Source organism: Leucoraja erinacea, chromosome 5, assembly GCF_028641065.1.
Source record: "Leucoraja erinacea ecotype New England chromosome 5, Leri_hhj_1, whole genome shotgun sequence".
Taxonomy (NCBI): Eukaryota; Metazoa; Chordata; class Chondrichthyes; order Rajiformes; family Rajidae; genus Leucoraja; species Leucoraja erinaceus.
The window spans coordinates 10684412-10708180 of NC_073381.1; the positions used below are offsets into that span (position 1 = coordinate 10684412).

At 44.3% G+C, this 23769-nt stretch overlaps 1 protein-coding gene across 1 annotated transcript in view; it reads right to left on the reverse strand.

Annotated features, from left to right (window-relative positions):
• adgrb3 (adhesion G protein-coupled receptor B3) overlaps nt 1-23769 on the reverse strand; it is a 711502-nt gene that overhangs the window by 390564 nt on the left and 297169 nt on the right. Inside the window, 1 exon segment of the mRNA XM_055635039.1 lies at nt 528-638. Coding sequence (XP_055491014.1) covers nt 528-638 — 111 coding nt within the window.

Here is a 23769-nt window from a genome sequence, read left to right on the forward strand (position 1 = left end):
GACAAGTTGGCCTGACAGTGTAAGTAAAACCAGGTGTATGTAAAACCAGTGTTTCACTTGATCCCGTGTATTTCCTGACACTCGGGCTAGGTAAAGAATTCCCCGCACTGTGACTCCCACGAGGAACTCTAAGCAAATGCACATAAGGAGCATAAGCACTCACACACAAACACTTGTTTCAAATTTCAACAAACTCAGTTCATGCATCAGTTTGGAGTATCATATGTTCAAAACTAGTGGAAGCCCGTGTAAATAATAAGAATAATTTTAATGTTTCCATGCAACATGTGTTTTTAGGACTCATTCTATTCTTCCAAAATGTCATTGCCAATTATGAATGCCTTCAAAATAGCTTCCGACTTGAAGGTACTTCTGGACACTTTGAGGTGACTGACCATAAAGAATACAGTTAATATACAAGAAACATCAGCTGAACAACTACAAGAAAAAAAAAGATTTATGGAAACATGCAGTGGGTTTGTTAAGTTGATCAAATGAAGACAGGTAGAGACTATTGAATTAATTACCAGTATGTGGCATAATTTTACCAGCATCAGCTTGTTCCTGAGGGACCTTTCTCTCATGAACTGATCGAGGTCGCTGACTTTTTATTGTATGCTCTTTCATCATTCCAAATTCTAAGGACAGAATAGAGGTTTATGAAAGCTCCAATGGTTGCACAATTCACACATTCACATTTGTATCTTATGCATTTTTTACTGATCTTAATGACAAGGTATCAATATAAAACAGGTTCAGAATGTTGTACTTCTTATTCCAATCCATGTATTAAATCAAATTACACTCGTTTGTTGTAGTTTTGTCGCTGGATTGGGTGGGATTGGGATTTTCCTCGCACTCTGGAAGTCAAATTTCTCCACAAATCCCTGACAGAGGCTGCTTAGTTCTGCAAGCATTGTTCCTGGCGGCAGTGGCGGACTGGCCAGGGTGTCAGCTTGCCCAATGGCAAGTGCGCCCCTGATGAAGTGGGCCCCCTATATCAAGTGGGCCCCTGATGAAGTGGCCCCCCTTTGTCTCCTGGTAACCAATATTTTTAGACCCAGTCCGCCACTGTCCGACGGAACTAAATCGATGAAAAATAAAATTGATGAAGCTCATTGGCAGCTGAAACATCAACTGTTTCTCTCTCTACAGGCGCTGCCTGGCTTGCTGAATATTGTCAGCATTCTCTTTTGAGTAAGGGTGATAAATCTTTGCAGCAGGTTTTAAGGCTGTAAATGTCAACAGTGCATAACATGTAGATATCTCAAAGAGACCCTTTTAAGTAAAATTACATTTGATGGGTAACTTATATGGAATTTACAGAACTGAACTGCTCGTTTGACTAAATTATTCTCTGCCAGTATTTATGTCCTTCACAGGCTTCCAAGTATCACTGATCATTTCACAGTATTCCCATAACTTTCTGATCCCTTATCCATTCCTCTGTTCAAGTTAATGAGCCTCCACCAACTGCAACAGCTATGCCTTGTGGTGTCAAGGTCCATGTACTTAACAATCTATGGAAACATTTTCCCCTGAATTGCCCATAAGAGTTATGAATGATTGTTCCTTTCCCTGTATATATTAATATTGCTTCCCCTTAATGATTAAAGATAGCTAAGTAAGCATTCACTTTCATTAAAAACTGCATTGATTGATTGTACATCACCTTAAAGGTGAAGCTTGGCTTGGGTCTAAGTCTAGGGTCATCAAATGTGGTCGTTTTACAGTAGCAAAAGCAGTAAACTTATGTTCAGGATTTCCTCAAATGCAAACATTCATTCTGGGGGAAAGGGTTACATTAGAACATAACAACATAAATAGCACATGAACAGGCCCTTCGGCCCACCATTGCTGGGCTGACCATGATGCCAAATTAAACTCATCTGATAACTCTCTATTCTCTGCCTATTCACGTGTCTGCCTAAATGCCCCTTAAGTGTTGATAATTGTGCCTGTATCGTGACCTTCCCTGTTAGCACTTTCCACGCACCTACCACCCTTAAATACAAATCCCTTTTAAAATCCCCCCCCCCACCTTAACCTATGCCCTCTAGTATATGACTTTCCCATCCTGAGATTCTGAGAATCCTGAGATTCTCTCTCTGATTATCTACCCTTTTTATGTCTCCTATAATTTTATATCCTTCCATCAAGTCACCCTACAGCCTCTGGCACCCGAGCGAAGTCAATCCGAGTTTGTCCAATCTGTTCTTATAGCCAATCCTTCAGTCCTGGCAGTATCCTGGTGAACCTCTTCTGCACTCGTTCCAAAGCTTCCACATCCTTCCTGTAGTGTGGCAATGAGAACTGTACACCAGACTGGAAATGTGGCCTAATGTTTTATACAGCTACAACATGACTTCCCAGTTTACACTCAAAGCCCCAGCTGCACATTATCCAGGCTAAACTTTATCCGCCCTTCGCTGCTCAAATTTCTAACTGATCATTATCCTTGCTAGAAATTGCCATGATAAAAATGACACCCCCTAGACTAACAATTGACAAGTCAATAAAAGCAAAGATTCAATTTGGGAATAATGGGGAGACATGTGCCAATTTGTCCCAATGCCCACAATGCATGATGTCCTTTAAAGGTTCCCATGTTATTCCACTGGTGTCGATAATTTAATGAGTCTAGCATTCCTGCTGAAAACAACCCCTGCCCACTTTAGTCCTGTCTTCACCTCTAAATGGGAAGGAGATTATTGAGGCAGTCAGGACAGGAAGTCACTTGAGGTGCCCCCATAGTGCGCAGCTTGAGGTGCCCCCATTGTCATCAGGGTAGTCGATGTGCCTGATGATCTTGTTTCACCAACTACTGCTTGGAAATCTTCATGGCAGAGGGGACCCAGGAAGCCCCAGAGGTAGGCCCGAGGCACTGCGGACGGAGATGGCCAGAGGGATTATCACTCCTAGTCAGGCCCGAAGGACTTTGATCCATTGCCATTAGAAATTTAATGACCATTCACGTCTGATCAACGCACTGTGAGTCCAATCACACACCTCGTGGAGTCCTTCCATGCATCTGATACCATGCACTTATAAAATCACACACACACACACACACCAGGTCACGGATTCTTCTCTTCTTGTGGGAGCCTGCCGCCTGCAACTACAGATTGCAGCAGCAGAAACGTGGAGGGCAGACTACACCCATATTGTTAATACACGGGCGAAGGCACCAGCTGCCATGGAACCAGTGCTACGTCCAGGATCAATCTGGGTATAATGGTGTGACCAGACCAACTCCAGTTTCTCGGATCCCACCTTCCCTTCATCTCCTACTTCCATCAAAGTGTAACCGTCAAACGGGACGTTCTTGCCTTGTCCCCATCCACTGATCTTCCCGAGGTGCACCAGATGCAAAGGATAAATATCTGATTTCCCAATTCCCAGCTTGGACTCTCAATTAGAGGGCAGCATTGCAAAATTCTGCATATGCTGAATCCCCAAGCATGCATTGCAACATGCTTGCAGGGGGGAAGGGGGAAAGGGTAGCCAGTGTATCTACTGACCAGAGAGGGAGTACACCTATGTTAGAGAACACAGACGAGGATTTGCTTTGAAACATTTGCAGGTGAAAGCGGATAGGCTTGGATGTCTGGTTATCAGTGCAATCTTAATCCAGCTCAATAGCTTGTGTGAGACATCTGGGAATATGGAGGGGTCCAACTCTAACCTTACACACTTTTTCTCGGAGCCTGGAGTCTACTTATTCCATGCAAGATTTAAGTCAATTAAATCAGACAGGGCCTTTAAGGCACGAAAGAAAAAGCTCAAGTGGGCAATTAGAAGGGGCAATATGGGCCGCAGAATGGCTCTGGAGAGTTGAATTAAAGAAATCTCAAGGCATTTTACACATAGTTTAAAAATAAAAGGAGAACCAGGGAGCAGGTTGGACAAGATTAAAGAAGGGAATTTATGCTTGTAGTCGGGGGGTGTGAGTAAGATACAAAATGAGTACTTTACATCTTTTTTTCATCAAGGAGAAGAACATGGAGTGGAGAAGTGTGGATAATTCTAAAGGCAGACACAACAAGCAGGAGTAACTCGGTGGGACAGGCAGTATCTGAAGAAGGGTCTCGACCCCAAACGTCACCCATTGCTGCCTGTCTCGCTGAGTTACTCCAGCTTTCTGTGTCTATCTTCAGTTTAAACCAGCATCTGCAGTTCCCCCCTACACATTTTGTGGAGAATACTAATCAATGATGGCATTTTGAGATTTTAAGAAGGAGGAAATGTTGGGGCTCTTGATGAAAATTAAGGTGGATAATTCTCCAGGGCGTGATGTGAGCTATCTCAGGTTATTGAGAGAGGCCAAAGAGGTGATTGTGGAAGTCATCACAAAGTCTCTTCCCTCGCCTCAGGCATGTTCTCAGAAGAGTGGAGAGTTGCTAATTTTGTACCATTTTTAAGAAGGTGGAGAGAATCCAGGCCAGCAAGTGTCATGCCAGTGATAGGGAAATGATTGAAGAGGATTGTTCGGGGGGGATTTGCTTCCAATTGGACGAGATTGGGTTAATTCGGGACAGTCAGCATGGCTTTGTACATGGCATGTCTCGCTAACCATATTGAGTTTTTTGAGGTGATGAAGGTGGTCAATGAGGGTCAGTTGGCGGATGTTGTCTCCATGGACTTTAGTGAGGCATTTGATAAAGTCACCCAGTGACTAAATTGCACAGATTCAGAACCAGTTTAGACACAAAAACCTGAAGTAACTCAGCGGGTCAGGCAGCATCTCTGGAGAAAAGGATAGGTGAAGTTTTGGATCGAGAACCCTTTTTCAGATTGAAAGTCAGGGGAAAAGGAAAGGGAAAGTCAAACCGATTTACTGATAGAAGACAGAGGGTTATAGTGGAAGGACAATATTCAGGCTGGAGTTCTGTCACCCGTGGAGTTCCACAGGGAGACACAAAATTTGGGAGTAACTCAACGGGTCAGGCAGCATCTCAAACTGAAGAAGGGTCTCGACCCGAAACTTCACCCATTTCTACTCTCCAGAGATGCTACCTGACCCGCTGAGTTACTCCAGCATTCTGTGTCTACCTTCGATTTAAACCAGCATCTGCAGTTCCTTCCTACACAAGTTCCACAGGGACCTGTGCTGGGAAATCTGCTTTTTGTGATATATATATATATATATATAAATAATTTGGACATAAATGCAGATGAGTTGGTTAGTAAATTTGCAGATAACAACAAGATTGCTAGGGTTTTGGACTTTGAGGAAGACTGTCAAAGTATACAGTGGGATGTAGATCAGCTACAGAAATGGACAGAGAAATGACAGATAGAGTTTAATCCCGTACCTGAGGCTTCTCCCCAGGAGGTCGATCCCCTAAAGGACAAGGGCCCATGAACTTGCAACTCTTAAATATAGCCAAGGGAAGTGGGCCTCAAGTACCCTCTGGCAGAGAGTGGAGAGATTCACCACTAGAGTGCGTAAAAAAGGCAAATCTTCTCATTGCCGGTTTAGTCGGGGGAATGTTCCCCTTTATGGTTAAGCTGTGACCCCTTTTCCTGGACTGCCCTAACATTGCCACACAATCCATTCCTGCATCTAGCCTGTCCAACCCCTTAAGAAATTTTGTAAGTTTCTATAAGATCCCCTCTCAATCTTCTAAATTCTAGAGAGTATAAACCAAGTCTGATCCAGTCTTTATACAATCATGAGGGACAGTCCTGATCTTTTCCCAGATGGAAATCAATACTGGTGTATAACTTATATATATATATGGACATTTAAAGAAGATGTTTGAGGAATATTTTTTTAATACAAAATTTGCAGATAACATAACAAGATAGGTGCAGGGTTTTGGACTTTGAGCCCTTCGAGCCCCCAAGTATTCACAGTGGGATCATGGCTGATCGTCCCAGAAATGGACAGAAAAATAGGAGATAGAGTTTTAATCTGAGCAAGTGTGATGCGTTGCCCCTTTAGGAGTAGCAGTAGAATGTAAAGTGAAAATGGAATGCACTTGCAACATTGAGGCAGGAAAAGGGAGACAGTCTTGGGGTCTAAGTCCATAACTCCCTGAAAGTGGAAACACGAGTAGATAGAGTGGTAAAGAAGGCAAATGTTATGCTTGCCTTCATTAGTCGGGGGATTGTGGAACTCCTTTGGTCACAAAAATAACCTTTTCCTTGATGCTCGCCCAGATTTGCCACACAATGTCCATCTGCACCCACAGGGTATTAGCTATAAGGAGAGGTCCTGGACAAACTTGGATCCGCTGCTTTTCAGCAGATCTACAGAGTGTTGACGGAGGTTGTTGACCTGATAGAAGCATACTCGGTATACAATTATGAGGGACCTGCCGGTAAAGTCAGCAGAATCGTTTCCTCCGGATGGACCTCTCTGTCCTGTCTCCTACTATGGAGGAGCTAGCTTTAAGACATTGGTGGTAAAAAATTTCAAAGAAGATGTTTGAGGCATATTTCTTTAATACAATTGTTTATGCTAGAAATTTAGAAAATCCTTGCAGGAGGAGGAGGCCATTCCACAGCTCTCGAGCTCCCCCTCCTCCCATTCATTGTTTTCATGGCTGATCACCCCCCCCCCCGAAACATAGAAGATAGGTCATCAGGAGAAGGAGGCATTTTTGCGCAGCCCACAACTTTGCCTATTTCCTTCCCTCTACAGTAGCTGCTAGATCGTAGCGTGATATTCCACAGGTGTTTGTGTACCTTCAGGAAAAGGGATCTGACAGTCCAAGTGTTAAACATTTAGAATTAGTTTATGATTGTTAGTATGTTTGGGATGACAGACATGGTTGTTGTAGTCGTAGATTCCTTTTCTCTGTTCAAAGGTCAAGGGACCTCATAGCTGGAAAGTGGGGTGAAGCAGTAGCAGATGAGATTTACATCAGCCCTGTGAGGAAACTGCACCCCAAAGTAAGTTGACTCTGGTGCGACAGCGGGTTCACCTGCCTGTCCTCCGTTTTTCTATTTTTCCGCTGCTGTAGTTTTATGCAGATCTATGTTATTTTGAGACCAAGTGTGTGGTTGGGCGATCGTGGGGGGTGGGAGGGGGGGGGCTCGGGGGGGGGAACCTTTTGAATCTCTCCCTGCTCAGCACTTCAACTCCCTTTTCCCTCGTCGGGTCCGAGCTGTCGTTGGGGCCACAACGAGGAGCGGCCTCCAACAGGATGAAGCCAGAGGGACTCAGGTGCCGAACAACACCTCATATCGCAGCTTGGGGAGACTGCATCCTGCGGGAATGAACATTGGATTCTCCCAATTTTGTTAGTCCTTGCTGCTGCTGCTGCGCCTTCCTCAGCTCTCGAGCTGCTCCTGCTCCTCCTGGACGGCGGCACTTTTCCCCGCGGGTCCCCCCCCCCCCCCCCCTTTTCGGGGCTCCTGCCACGGCGATTCTGAAGAAGGTTTTGGCTCGAAACTTTGCCTGGAGCGGGGCCTACATGCTGCTGCCCCGCGCTGAGTTTGGAATGCGGGACTTTGCGAGCGCACCTTCGATTTTCCAGCAATCTGCAGTTCCGGTAAAACGACCTCGGACCACCCTAATGGCGTGGCTTCAATGGCCGTGGATGACACATCGCCATGTTGGAGCCGTAGGCTTTGACTTTGACTGTGACATCGGGAGGGAGAGAGTGCAGTGGAGAGATAAGTTTATTTGGCCTTCCATCACAGTAGCATGGATGTTTATGTAAAATGTTAATCTGGGGACAAGTGTGATGTATGTTGGCTGCAGAAACGGCATTTCATTGGACCTCCAGGGGGAAATGACAATTAAAAACTCTTGATATTACTCTGGTAACAGGATTGATATACAGAGGGATCTAAGTGGTGATACAGGTGGATTGGGTGGTGAAGAAGGCATATGCCATGCTTGCCTTCATAGGCTGAGGCATTGAGTATGCGAGTTGGATGGTCCTATTGTAGCTCTATAAAGCCGAGGTTGGAGCATACTTGGAATATTATGTATCGTTCTGGTCACCACACTTCCAGGAAGGATATGGTAGCAATAGGAATGTCCAAGGGCTGCCTAGAATGGAGGATGGTGTATAAAGGAGTGATTGGAGAGGCTGGGTTTATTCTCGCTGAACAGTGACCTTCTAGAGTTACTAAAAGCATGAAGGACATAGATTGGAGAGATAGAGTGTTTTTCCCAGGACAGGGACTAGTGTCTAGAACTAGAGGGTACAAGTTTAATTAGAGGGGGGGAAATTGAAAGAAGATCCAAGGGGAAATGTTTACACATAAAGAGTGGTACTTATCTGGAATTATCTGCCAGAAGAGGTGGTAGAAATAGATACTATGACAGCATTTAAAAGGTATATGAATAGGAATTTAAATAGGAATTTGGATGAGGGAGATGTGTCTAATGTAGGCAAGTGGGATCAGCGTAAATGGGCATTGACGTAGTGGGCAGATAAAGCATGTTTCTATGCCGTATGATTTGAGAAGATTACAGCTGATTGAATTTCAGCCTTTACTTCATATTCCTGTGGCACCCTTTCACCCCTTTGACTCTCCAATAAAATTGCAACTGATTAATAATCATCTTAGCAGAGCTTGTCACTGAGTGTAAAGAACTACTTTTCAGTGCGCAGTCTGCACCAAACGTTAATTCCATGCCTGTTCTTAGACTTCGGGGGTCGTTGTTTGATGTTGCTTGTAGATTAACACCACAGTTGCACATTATGTACACGGGCATGTCACGGGCATGGGGGCAGCTGTTCACATATCTCTGAGACTACTGAGCTCACACTTGCAATTCACAATCAATTTTACACTCAATAGAAACTTGACAGCACAACATAATAGACAATAGGTGCAGGAGTAGGCCATTCGGCCCATTGAGCCAGCACCGCCATTCAATGTGATCATGGCAGATCATCCCCAATCAGTACCCCGTTCCTGCCTTCTCCCCATATCACCTGACTCTGCTATCTTTAAGAGACCTATCTAGCTCTCTCTTGAAAGTATCCAGAGAACCAGCCGCCACAGCACTCTGAGGCAGAGAATTCCACAGACTCACAACTGTATGAAAAAGTGTTTCCTCGTCTCCGTTCTACCCCTTATTCTTAAACTGCGGCCCCTGGTTCTGGACTCCCCCAACATCGGGAACATGTTTCCTGCCTCTAGCGTGTCCAAACCCTTAACAATCTCATATGTTTCAATAAGATCCCCTCTCATCCTTCGAAACTCCATAGTATACAAGCCCAGCCGCTCCATTCTCCATTCTCCATAAACATATGTTGGGCGACTGAATTTCTAAACCCATATCCAACTGCAGGATATAATTCCATGCTGTTAAAAATGTTGGCATTCAAAGAAAAGTATGGGATTATCGGACCGATGGAGATAACACAAGGCCTTAATAAAAAGTACTGACAAAAGCTGGGAAAGTGAAAATGGAAAATGTTGCAGACAAAGAGCAGCTTTGGCATCTGAAGAGAGAGATGACAGCTAAATAGTTCAAGTACTAAGTCCATGTCTTATCAATGTCGACTAAAGGGTTTGACCAAAATACCCTTTTCAGTTCTGATTTTTTTCTCTTCAATAATTTCAGTTTATGTTGTTGCGCTATGCTTTCCAAATCAGGAGGCATATGTAGAGGTCAATGTGCTGAGGAAAGGAATCAAAGGCTGTACAGATGGGATGAGATGAGGGTGGTGTGAAGGGGAGGAATTGGTCATTTGAAAAATAGCTGTCAATTATAGTAACATCATGTGCCCTTTTGAATCACTGTTGTCCTGCAGTGCAACCCAATTCAACACTCTGCCTCTGCACCTTGCAAATGGCCTGGATTGATTATGTTCCAAAGCAAAGACTGCTGGAGTTGCTTTGCTGAGATGAACTTCGATCGTGGTGAACCACTAATGGGGGAGTGTGCCAATTGGGTCATTGCCTACATCCAATGTGGGAAAGAAGTGGTGGTGATTTTGATTCATGGTGATTCCAGGCAATGCAGCCGCGAATGGGGAAAAGACTGCACCTCAGGCCAACTGGTCTGCCTCTTCTCTGGCATCATCCGTCTGTAATCCAAAATCTGAGAAACTCTCTGTTGCCTACTCATTCTTCACAGTCTTCTGCCTGAGGAGACTGAGCAGTATTATCCCAGATTATTTTTCTCTCATTGGCCCAATGTTGTTTTTTTTTTACTATTTCTAAGCCAAGGGGTCATGTAGCCGTAGTGGGAGTGGGGAATGGGGAGTTAGGGAGGTGTTTGGAGGAGGCAGGAGTGGAAGGAATTTGGTGGTCATGATCATCAGGAGGGGGGGAGGGGAGGAGGTGTCGCAGCGGGAGAGTTGCTGCTGACTGACAGACAGACAGCGGCCCACAGATGCGGGTTCGATCCTCACTACAGGTGCTGGCTGCACGGCCTTGTCTCCTTCCTCCCCCCCCATGGCCTCGCTGGGTTTTCTCCGGGTTCTCCGGTTTACTCCCACACCCCAAAGTCGTCAGGAGCTGAATTCCGCGAGTCATGGAGGATAAGCTTACACAATTTAGTCAAGGATGGACAGATTGCCTCTTTAAAGAACATTGGCAGGAAATTCGACACTCGTGCCCTGATGTCCAAGAAAAAGTGAGGCGTCATTTGCTCTCTTCCAATTTGTGTGAACCATTCTGCAACCTACGGAATTTTGGAAGATGATGAACAGTGCACCTGCCTGAAAGGCTATGGATCAAGTTCTGGAATTTGGGCAGCTATTTTCCAGCCGGCACGGACTCCATCTTCTACGTCATCAACTCTACGATTCCTTGAAACTGGCAAGATGTCTGATTCATACAACACAGTGGAAACCTGGAGCGATCTCCCCAAAAGGCTTTCTGGATGCTGTGGACAGACCTCTTGTCATTAATCTCCGGGGCACTGTGACCGCCGACTGCGACATCGTTGAGCTGCGGCTGCAGATGTCACCGTGGGCGGGCGGCTCTGGATTTGAAAAAAGTTCTTCTCATCCGAGTTCGCCAAAGGATGGCCGGCGCGGCGGCCTGAGAACCTTGGACATTGCAGTCTCCGGGGTGAAGCCCCTTGTCCAGGCCGCTGAGAATGTTCACCCCGCCGATGATCCAGCGGGCAGAGGGCCTGAAAATCTTCCTGCATGAGGAGCCACATATAGACCCTCGGGTGGACTATGAAGAATTTGGATATTTTCAGTTTCTATAAGATCCCCTCTCAATCTTGTTAAATTTCTATAGCGTTCTGTACAAGCCGATTTTGTCGATTATTTACTTTTATATTCATTAATTTGATCAGTCTCTGTAAAGCACTTTGGTTCAAATGATTTTGGTTAAAAGTGCTTCTAAATAAATATTATTATCCCTCTATTATGATGTGGCAGGAATAATGTACTTCTTACGCTCTAGTTATCATGGTCTGCAACAGGTCTAAAGGATGGTTATTTTCTACCTATTATAATGGAAATAGTTTGATTTTAGACTAAATGTAACTATTGTAGTTTAGTTCAGCTTATTGCCACATGTACCGAGGTACAGTGACAAGCTTTTTTTGTTGCGTGCTATCCAGTCAAGAAAAATACTACACACAATTCCAATCAAGCCTTCCACAGATACAGGATAAAATGAATAATGTTTAATGCAAGACAAAGTCCCATAAAGTCCGATTAAAGATAGTTTGAGGGTCTGAGAAGAAAGGTTTTGTGATAGTGATGTAGTCGTGCAGGAGGAGAATAAAGGAAAAAAATGTTAGGAGCTGCAGAGCCAAAGAAGACTTTACATACATATCCGTTAGCATTTAATTAGATACAGAATGAGCTTCAGAAATTGAAAGGCCTACTTTGGTAAACGGCCAGCCTGACCTTACAGGATTGACGTGTGCACAGGGAAAGAAAATGGTGTTCAGGGTTAATTACCAAGTGAGAATTCTCTTAAAAAGTTCCAAGTAATGCACCGTTAGCTCTCAAATAGTGCAGATACAGCCATTTCCTGGGCAGTATTCATCAACTTCCTTCAGATTGCATGCCTCAGTGCAGACAGTTTCTACTTCAATCACAATTCAATAGCTAAATGAATGTATCCAGAACTCCTCCTTGTCCTTGGAGGACAATGCAAATGGTGATTTCAATTTTTCAAAGGCATTTCCCCCAAATGTTAGTGTAATAAACAGCTACCTGCTCTCATGCCCTTAGTCCTTCAATGTTTATTCTTCTGTATCTACACATTTAATCTCAAAATCCATTTTTGGAAGCCTTGTCCTCAGCTGCCTTGGCCCAATACTTTGGAATTCCCTTCCTAAATTTACCCCATTTTCCTTTCTTAGAAGCAGCTTAGGATCTCTTGATACACGGAATTTGCTATTCAAATGCAAAACGCTGGTTTCATTATTTCCTCAGACTTTTCACATTGCTGAAGATGCCCGTGGGAATCTTAGTTTCATTTATATCCTTGTCAAACTTTTCTCTTTAGCAATGTTTAACTGGAATATTATGAATCAAAATTTTGTGACTCGCAGTCATGCCTCTAAATCAGACACTTGCGGTTTGAATTTCCATTATAGAGAAATGAGGATCCCAATAATTCACTGAGTATGAACACACTGGACACTGTAGATTATGCAATCTGGGATCTGGGGGGGGGGGGGGGGGGGGGGGGGGGGGGGTGGGGGGGGTGGGGGGGGGGGGTGGGGGGGGGGGGGGGGGGGGGGGGGGGGGGGGGGGGGGGGGGGGGGGGGGGGGGGGGGGGGGGGGGGGGGGGGGGGAACTAACTGCTGAAAGAACTCAGTGACTCAGACAGTATCTGCAGAGACAAAGACATGGTCGATGTTTCAGGCTGAGATGGTCAACTGACCTTTTTGTTCCCATCCTGAACATGGACATTCATACATCAGATGAATAGATCCCAACCATCCTTCCGCCAACACCAGGAGTGTGAATACAGCATCAGCAAAAGGCATGTTGGTTCTTTCAAACACTTGTTGCAAGAAGCATCGTGATCGCAGAAATGTACCGATGCAATATGACACCAAAAATGGTACTGCTATTTAGAAACAGTATCATTAACAACTTCAATAGCACCATTATTGTGGGAAAATCACATTCAGAAAAATAATTAAGTCCTTTCAAGTGGATATAAGCAATTCCATAATCTAACACTTATCTCTGCCAACATCACCAATAACAAATTAACTGTCATTTATTTCATTAACATTTCTGGGACCTGGCTGTGTGTGAATCACCTGTGGCTTTCCCCACAGATCAGGTACAACATTTTTTGGTGCAACCTTTTGTTGTGAAAGTAACCCAAATAAACAATCATTCTTTCTTCCGGGACAGTAGTGGGACAGCACAGAAGAAGACAATAATGTCTAAACAAGCAATCCCTTTCCTATCCTTTTGGTATCATTGGCTATCATTTTTACTCGGGACAGCCTATACTTTAAGAATGGAGAGCACGGAACGAGCTTATTGGTCCATTGTGTCTTTGCTGATGAGGAAGGATTGATCAAATTAGTTCCACATTGTTGATCTTATCCCAATTCCCAGTAACGGTGGTGCAGTTGGTGGAGCTCACAACACCAGAGACCCAGGTTCGACCCTGACTTTGAGTGCAATTTGGGTGAGCTTGTACCTTCGCCCTGTGACTACGTTGGGTTTCTGCTGGGTTCTCCGGTTTCTTCCCCCATCCCGAAGTCATGTGGGTTTATAGTATACAATTGGCCTCTGTAAATTGCTCCTGGTGTGCAGGGAGTGGATGCGAGCGGGATAATAGATCCGGGATAACAGCATGAATTTGGCGGGCAGAAGTGCCTGTTTCCATGCTGAATCAATCAATCAATTAATAAATGAATTTCTCCCTTCAAATACCACAGCCAATAGAAACATAGAAACATAGAAATTAGGTGCAGGAGTAGGCCATTCGGCCCTTCGAGCCTGCACCGCCATTCAATATGATCATGGCTGATCATCCAACTCAGTATCCTGTACCTGCCTTCTCTCCAATGTCACTGTGAATCTATTTCAGCATCCTTTTACATGGTTCAGTGCAAATTATCGAAATGACTGCATAATAAAACAACTCATTACTCCCCTGCTTTCTTTTGCCAATTATTTTAATGAACTTTCCTCTCTTTCTGTTATTAAACTGCAGAGAGAGCTTTAATTCATCTTCCCTTCCACTCATTTCTACCTTGCCGCGCATGTACAACCCTCCCACACAATGAACCTTGACCACTTTACCTTTATTTTCCAATCATGGAAATGCCATGCTTATTTTTGTAAACTTTAGATCAAAAATATTAGAAGCAAATATAAAAAGAGAACACGGGCAAGTGAATCAATTGATGCCTTTTCTTGTAATCTAAAAATGCTCTGTAGGTCTGCAATGATTCATGACTTATTCACAAATAATAATCAGTTTGATGCCTGCGATGATATTAAAACAAAAATTAAATTGCACACATTTTAACATGTTATGGTCTGAGACGTTGGGAAAAGACAGTGAAAATCAAAGCCGCGTTCCAGACAAACAGGGTTTGAAACTAAATCACAAGCACGGGGAAATGCAATAGTTGAGGGATGAAGAGGCAGAAGGAGGTTTGATGGAAAAGAGAGAAGGGAGAGTGGAAGTAAGAGGGAAGGGTAAAGAGAAAGAATGAATTGAATGGGGGAAGAGACAGGGAGATGAATGGAGGTAATCAGAAAGATGAGAGAGGTGATAATAATAATAATAATAATCTTATTTATATAGCACATTTTCAGTCAACTTGCATTGACCCCAAAGTGCTTCACATAATTACATTACATTACACACAGGCAAAGTTGGGTGAAGTGTCTTGCCCCAAGGACACAACGACAGTATGCACTCCAAGCGGGATTCGAACCGGCTACCTTCCGGTCGCCAGCCAAACACTTAGCCCATTGCGCCATCTGTCATCCCACGTGATGGTGAAAGATGAGAGAGATGGAAGCTTGAGAGGTATTGTTGGATAAATAACCATAGTGCATGTTGAAGATAGTACAGACTGCGCTGGTGGTGGTGGAGGGCAGTGGGTGGATGTGTGGATGCCAAACAGGCAGGCTCCTTTATTCTTTGTTCACTAAGCTTTGTGAATGTTGCTAGAGAAATATACTATCCAGGCAAGTGAAGAATATTTCATCATGCTTCTGACTTGTGTCTTGCAGACGATGAGAACACCTAGAGCTGTTACATAGAAACATAGAAACATAGAAATTAGGTGCAGGAGTAGGCCATTCGGCCCTTCGAGCCTGCACCGCCATTCAATATGATCATGGCTGATCATCCAACTCAGTATCCTGTACCTGCCTTCTCTCCATACCCCCTGATACCTTTAGCCACAAGGACCACATCTAACTCCCTCTTAAATATAGCCAATGAACTGGCCTCAACTACCCTCTGTGGCAGAGAGTTCCAGAGATTCACCACTCTCTGTGTGAAAAAGTTCTCCTCATCTCGGTTTTAAAGGATTTCCCCCTTATCCTTAAGCTGTGACCCCTTGTCCTGGACTTCCCCAACATCGGGAACAATCTTCTTGCATCTAGCCTGTCCAACCCCTTAAGAATGTTGTAAGTTTCTATAAGATCCCCTCTCATGTGGTTACGTGGTAAATCACTCATTGCAAGATATCCGGCCTCTGACAAGGCCTTATTGCCACAGCATTTATGTGACTGGAGCACTTGAGTTTCTGGTGAATGCTGACCCCAGGTTGTGGATTATGGAAATAGTAATAACACTGAGTGTAAAAGGATAGGTTGTTAGGACATAGAACAGTGCAACAAAGGAACATGCACTTTGGCCCATATTATCTGTGCAGAACATGATACCAAGATAAACCAATTTCATCTCCCTGCACACGATCCATATCTCTACACTACCTACATATCCATGAGCTGAAAAGCCTTCTAAATGCCGCAATCATATCTTCCTCCTCCAGCACCATACCTGGCAGTGCAATCCATGGACCCAACAAATTCTGTGCAAAAGATTTGCCCCGCACATCTCCTTTAAACTTTCCCCCTCTCACCTTAAAGCTATCCCCTCTAATCTATGACAATTCCACTCTGGGAAAAATATTCTGACTGTCTCTCCTCTCTGTGCTTCTCATAATTTTATATGCTTCTACTAGGCCAACTGGCAGCAACTGGCAGCATCTGCGGAGAAAACAATCCAAGTTTCTCAATCAGGCTGAAGAAGGATCATGATCCGAAACGTCACCTTTTCACTTTCTCTAGAGATGCTGCCTGTCCAGCTGTCCAGCACTTTGTGACCTTTTCCAAGTTTCTCCAATCCCTCCTTGCACAAATATCCACGAGTCAAGTGTCAACATACTTGACTTGGTATTGGGAAACCACCAAGGCCTGGTGACTGGTACTTTACCAGTTGGATTGTCCACATACTAATTTAGGAAACTTTCCTTGATGCACCTACTGCCCCATCTAAGCCTTTTGCACTAAGTAAGTCCCAAGTCAATATTCGAGAAGTTAGTCATCCACTATGACAACCCTGTTACTTTTGCATCCTTTCCTCGATCCCCTGATGGATATTTGAGGACCGTTAGAGTGAATGCACCTTTCCTATGTTTGAGCACTATCCATATTGCCCATGGTATGTCCTCTCCAAGTGTCGCCATGACATTCATGTTATGGGACTTTCTCTGACTGCAGATCATGGTTGTTGTGGTTACGTCACGTTATCTGCTACTCAATAGCCCGTGCCTGAAGGTTGGCTGCATCTTGCTCCATGCAGGCACGGGCTTTTTTTTTGTATTGAGAAATTGTGAATCAAATTGAATATTCTGCAATATTCAGCAAATCTCTCCACGTGATCTCGTGAAGGAGGGAAGGTGATGGATCTAGCAGCTGAAGATGTTTGGGCTTGAGGATGTGCTGGGGCTGGGATGGCTGATCACAACCAGTTTCCCTTGTGTGAGACACAACTTCAACCGTGGAGTGTTTCCCTTTGAATTCAGATTTACCAGAACTCCTTGATGCCATTATTGGTTCAATGGTTTATGTATTATCACATGTACCAAGGTACCATAAAATATTTTTTGTTGTATGGAGCTCAGCAAGACTATCACCATACATAAGCATAATCCCCCAATTATTTCAGAATGTACAGCCCACTGAGTCCATATGCAAGAGGTGCCAGTGGTTAAATGCTATCTGTAAGGTGAGGGCATTCATTGTCACTGCACCACTGGAGTTCAGCTTTTTGGTCCATGTTTGGGACAAAACTGTGATGAGGCCACGAGTCAGGTGGTCCTGGCAAACCCAAACTGGGCTCTGCTGACGAGCAACTGCCTGATGGCAGGTTCTATCACTTTATTGTTATGAGCAGAATATTCAGAGGTAAATAGCTGGACCGATTTGTCCTACCCAGGCAATTTTACACATTGTGAGGTTGATGCCAATATTGCAACTGCATTCAAGCACCGAGTTCTGGAGTACAGGCGTTCAGTAGAGCAGCTGGAATATTGTCTGCTCCCAAGGGTTTTGGTGTATACAAGTGATACTAAGGATTAGCTGAGGCCAGAGGAGACTGGCTATTGTGATGGAGGGGATCTCAGGAGAAAGGCAGGATGCAACACCCACTTCCCACATTTGGCTGAACATGTTCACGACTGCTTCAGCCTGGTCTCTGGCACTAACTTTGGGAATTTCATTGTGAATGTGACAGGATCATCCACCCGCCATGAGCACTTTAATTGTCCACCACTATTTTACAATCAGGTGTGGTAGAGTTTTGAGATATGAGATTGTGAGATCGAGCCCTTGCATTTGCATGCTGTCTTTGCAGTTTAACACATGCAGTCCTCAGTGGCCCCTCATTGTATTTAGTTTCGCTTGATTCTTCATCTAGCATGCTCATCTGCACTCCTCACTGACCCAGGTTGATCTACTGGGTTTGATAATAAAGCTCGGGTGAGAGATAAGCTGGGCCTTGAGGTCACACATTGTGGTTGTGGTCATTTCTGTTGCTGCTGGTGTTTTGCCATTGCTCATGAAAGCCCATTTCATGCTGCCAGATCCCTTCTGATGAGACCACACTTAACCCAATTTATAGGGCAACACAATACGATAGAAGGTGTCTTCACTATGAAGACGGGACATCACAAGGATTGTACAATGGTTACTTTTATACTTTAGAGATGCAGCGCGGAAACAGGTCCGTCAACCCACAGAGTCCCCACTGACCAGCCAACACTGAAACTATCTAAGGGCAATTTACAATTTTACCAAAATTACCAAAGTCAATTAACCTACAAACCTGTATGTCCTTGGAATGTGGGAGGAAACTGGAGCAGCCAGCGAAAACCCATGTGGTTTCATAAAATATGTCATGGACAGGTAGACTATAGAGGATGACGACAAAATGATTTATTCCTTGTACCTTGGGTGGGCAGCGCGACTCACGTCGCAGCGGCCTCTGCAGTCCGTCTGTCGTTTTTTAAATTTTTTGCCGCGTTTGAATGTTTGAATGTTTGAATGGAGTTTAGTTTAAAGTGCTTTTTTTTTAACTGGGTATGTGTGTGTGGGGGGGCGGGGGGGGGGGGAAACTTTTAAAATCTTTCCCCTGCACGGAGAACCCGACCTTTTCCCTATCGGGTCTCCGTTGTCGTTGGGGCCGAGCACCGTGGAGCGGCCTCCAATCGGAATGACCTGGGGCTCCAGTCGCGGAACCTGCGGACTTAACCACCATCGCAGAACTGGCCGAGTTCGGAGCGGGAGGAGCTGTGGTGGCGCGCGGATGCGACCCGACCCTGGGGATTCGAATATGACCTGGAGCGGGGCTTCCATCGCCGCGCGGTCTAAATGGCCGCGGACACTGTTAGCGGGAGCTCGATCCGGAGCGCGGCCTTGCTCGCCCGGCACGGCTTTAACCGACACTTTTCGGGGCTTTGACTCTGACATCGGGAGGAGAATGTGGAGTGCAGGGAGGATAAGACTTGCCTTAGATCCAGTGAGGACGAGATTCAGTGTGATGGGTTCGTGTAAATTACCTGAGCGGGGCCTTACATGACTGCGCCCGTTTGCGCGGCAATGAGGTTTAAATGGCCAAATAAAGGACTTGTTGACTCGCTTATCCGCCGGGGACCTAATCTGGCAGCTTTATCATTCAGAACTTGACCCACCAGGTAGTGAGCGCGCCACGCTGCTATTGCATCTGCCCGTCACACGGCTATTGGTTAATGACCTCCCGCGAAACACTTCAGACTTCTTTTATCGCATAGAAGCCTAGTGGCTTTGAACTCTGCCTGTCATCGGGAGGAACCTTCCAACCCACTGAGGATGTTGCAGAGATTAAAAAAATCAAGTCTGATCCCATCAGATAAAGCATAACAATAAGTTTAATTTGACACCTTTTCACTTTCTATCTCACTCGGAAATTAGCATCTTGTTCCCAGTGAGCTGTGATCGTGGACAGTCAAAAGCCCATAACCTTCACTGTAAGAGAATGGATGAAATTTTCAGTTATGTAAATTGCATTCTGGCAAATATAAAATAATTTTTTTGAAATTGTGTGTATGACCCTGCAGAAATTTCAAATTTCGTTTGAACCTCAATGAGGTTCAAATGACACAAATAAATTGTATTGTATTGACTCACTTAACACTTGCTGCAGACCTAATCTGGCAGCTTTGTCATTTTAACTTGACCCACCAGCTTTCTAGTGTGTTCCTTGAACGCGTGGGTTCCTTAGAACGTTCACATTGCGCTGGATTTGTGCCCTCAATTGCCCAGAAAAATACTGCGGGTTATTGGTGAGTGACCTCCCAGTCATAGAAAAACTTTATTGGTGAGTGACAAGCCCCAGTCCCTTAATTGTTTGCCTGCTGCGACCTTCGGAGTGAGAGAGATTTTTCTACTTTATATTGTTAACATAGAAGCACTATCTTTTGCGACTCTTTACTAAGAACTGAACTTCGATTTGCATGTAAAAATCGCGTTTTAAACCCCCACCTGACAGCGCCAAAATCACCAACGGGGCGGGGCTTCCAACCCACTGATTCACCACCCGACACCCAATCTTTGTTCCAAGCTTCCAGTGTCCATCCTGACCCGCAATCTCATTTCTGTTTCCTCAATTTTGCCCCCCAGGTCTCTGATCTCTCTGCCTCACGATCCAATATGTTGAGCCCGATATCAGAGAAGCCAAGCTCTACCAACCCTTCATCAAACCCAGTCCTCCCTGGCATCCACTTACAAGCCCATCACTCCTCTGATCTCCATGCCGCAAGTCAGCCATTGACTGGGTTGTTGACTGAACCCAACATCCCAATCCTCTGCTTATGGCCCTTGTTCTCTCTACTTCCGAACACTGGCCCACAGCTGCTCTTGACCCCTGGGCAAGGATTTGCCCCCCACCAATTGATAAAAATTTGAAGTTGCAACCAAAAGAATGAAAGTTCATTTGGCTTGCCGTTTGTAGCACCATTTAAAAACAGAATGCTTGTCCCCTTATTCAATGTTGAAATTCTACCTCAACATTACTTTCCTGCAGTCTCTTGATTCCCTTAAAACCTAAAAATTAATTGTTCTCTGTCTTGAAAATACTCGACGACTGAGCCACTTAGTTCTAAAAATTCACCACTCTTCGGATAATAAAATTTCTTCTCATCTCTGTCCTGCTTGACTGACTCTTTATTTATTAACTGTGACCCTGGTTCTGCATATCACAGCAGAGAAAACATCAACTTCATAGCACCCCTGTCAAGCCAGGAATACTGTACATTTCATTGAGATCACCTCTCATTCTATGAAATGTTACGGTCATGGTGCAGTCTGCTTGATTCCCATCCTAGGGCATGGCCCCATCCCATGGAATCATTCTGGTGAATCACTGTTGCAGGCCCTCCTTCCTTACATAGGGAGACCTGGCCAAAACATAATATTCTCGCTATGGTTTCACCTGGGGCTCTATATAATTGGTGCAAAACGTTTCTAATTTTGCACTCTAATCTTTTAATATTAGTCACAACACCAGCCTTCAGTTTAGTTGAGTTTAGTTTAGAGATAGCATCCCTCGCATATTAACACTATCCTACACACACTAGGGACAATTTTTACATTTACCAACCCAATTTACCTACATACCTGTACGTCTTTGGAGTGTGGGAGGAAACCGATGGTCTCAGAGAAAATTGTCGCAAGTCGCGGTGAGAACGTACAAACTCCTTACAGACAGTACCCATAGTTGGGATCGAACCAGGGGTTCCCCGGTGCTGCAAGTAAAACCAAGTCTATCCAGTTTCTTTCTTCATAATACAGTCCTGACATCCAGGAATCAGTCTGGGTGAACCAATTCTCTGCACTCCCTTCATGGCAATAAATGTCCTTCCTCAGATTTCCCTGTATGGGCATTACCTATCTCACACCAGCCCTGCTGGAAGGCAGCAACTCTACAGCTGCGCCATCGTGCCGCCCTAACCCGACCCTCTAACCTGAATTAAGAAGTCATTCTAGAAGTATGTCTATCCATTTATTTTAATCATGGTGAACCTTCTTGAACTATGCATGATTTAACTTCACCAGGTGTTGTCTCACCAAGAAGTACAATGCAGAGAAGCAATCCTTTTGCTGTGAAAGCCCTCTGAACTCCACTCCCTTTTCACCCAACAATCGGCCACCATTTAGATAATAGTCTGCTTTCCCGTTTTTAAAATGGTGACCTACATTTATCCAATTTCATTTGCCAAACATCTGCCCACTACCCAGCCTATCCAAGTTTTGCAGTCTCCTAGCATCCTCCTCACAGCTAAAGTGGCTTATTACAAACTTAATATCAATTCCCTTCCACATTCATTGAGCCCACCCCATTGTCCTTGTGCCATTTACCCATTCTCTTTTTAATCAGACAGTTCTCTATTCAATACTGAACCCCATCCTGCTTTACGTTTGTAGCTAATCTCTTTGTGCAACCTCTTCACAGCTTGAACAACTGGCCAAGTGTGGCTGAGCACCAGTTACATTTACTTGTCAAAGATATTGGAATGAATCGTGAACAAGTGCAACTCACAGCAATAGACAATAGACAATTGACAATAGGTGCAGGAGTAGGCTATTCGGCCCTTTGAGCCAGCACCACCATTCACTGTGATCATGGCTGATCATCCACAATTAGTACCCCGTTCCTACCTCCCTTGATTCCACTATCTCCAAGAGCTCTATCCAACTCTCTCTTGAAAGCATCCAGAGGATTGGCCTCCACTGCCTTTCACTGGCAGATAATTACACAGATTCACAACGCTCTGTGTGAAAAAAGCTCTTCCTCATATCCATTCTATTGTTGTGGTCTCCAATAATCACAGCTTGTTGCGGTCTCCAATAATCACTGCGACACACTTGGCGTAATGCACTGAAGAGCAGCCATGTACACCATGCAACCAACTCCTGGCTTGAGGGTTAAATCCCATTAAGTTCCTGACTCAAGTTGTCCATCTCCGTGCACCATTTATTTCCCTCTATTCTCCGTTTTCTGCCCATTAACAGTACTCATTGTTTAATGGACCGACTGAGGTATGTCGATAAATAGCAAAACACCATCCAGAATTCTGGAAGGTTGTATTTGTTTAATAATCTCTTCATTAGAATGCACCGGAATGAAATTGGTAACTCTTTTCTACATGGTCGTTATTTCGTAGCTAATATCAAGTGGAACCTAATGCTGAAAAACCATGTTACTCGAAGGGTGAAGAAGTTATTGTTGGTTAATGTTGAAAACTTACAAGAATTTTCTCATGAAATATCACGGGACTTCAACACAATTTAGACTGGAACAATGGAGCCTACTGAGAGATTTTAATATATGATAAACCTCATTTCAAAATTAAATTACTTCATGTGTATCTTCATTTCACAATTTTAATCATAACATTGAATATTAACTAATTCATACATTAATTAGTCCTCATTATCCTATTTTAACTCTGGCTCCTCACGGTTTCCATTATTCCCATTTATGGATCTAATTTGCCACAGCAGTAGATCAGTGGGTTTACTGCAAATATGGAAGAAGAGAAGACCCTACGCTTGTGTTTCTATTGCACCTTTAATCCAGAATAATAATGGCATGTTTAGAATGTCTACGTTGTTTCCAATATAGAGAAAAATATCCGAAAATTTGAGATCCCTTACTGTGACCCAATTCCTCAGCCATTCAAAATTATCCAACATCAGAACAGCATCCAGAGGTGATTACTGGGACTATATCCTCCACCTTGTGCCAACTAAGATCCTTTACCCCCCATCTAACCTCCACCCCTTATAACCCCAGTGACCCTCCCTCTCAAGTGAACACCACTTGCTCCTGGGCGTGTGTGGAAGAAATGTGCCTGTTTGGCAATTCTAGAGTTAAAACTTGGTACTCGCTTGTAATGTCTCCATTGTGCTTGCCTGTATGTTCCCTCACTTCTTAGGAGGAAAGTACTTACAGGTATCTGCAGCTGCAGAAAACCATCCCCTATATATTAACAAGCTAATGAACTAAATAAAATAGCAGGGTAAAGGTTACCACACCGCTCTTGTTATTCTTATTTTTGTATCTTATTGCAAAGCAAAGCATGACTTTGGTCATGTAGACTTGCATGTTCTGAGGTATACAAGACATCACTGAACTACTTGTAGCAGAGTTTGGCTCCAGCAGGTAGACAAAAGTGCTGGAGAAACTCAGCGGGTGCAGCAGCATCTATGGAGCGAAGGAAATAGGCAACGTTTCGGGCCGAAACCCTCTGGCTCCGACAGACAGGATCTCCGTGATATGACATTAATGGAACCTCGCAACCTCGAAGTCTAGTTCCGACAGTGTTTCCGTTAGTAA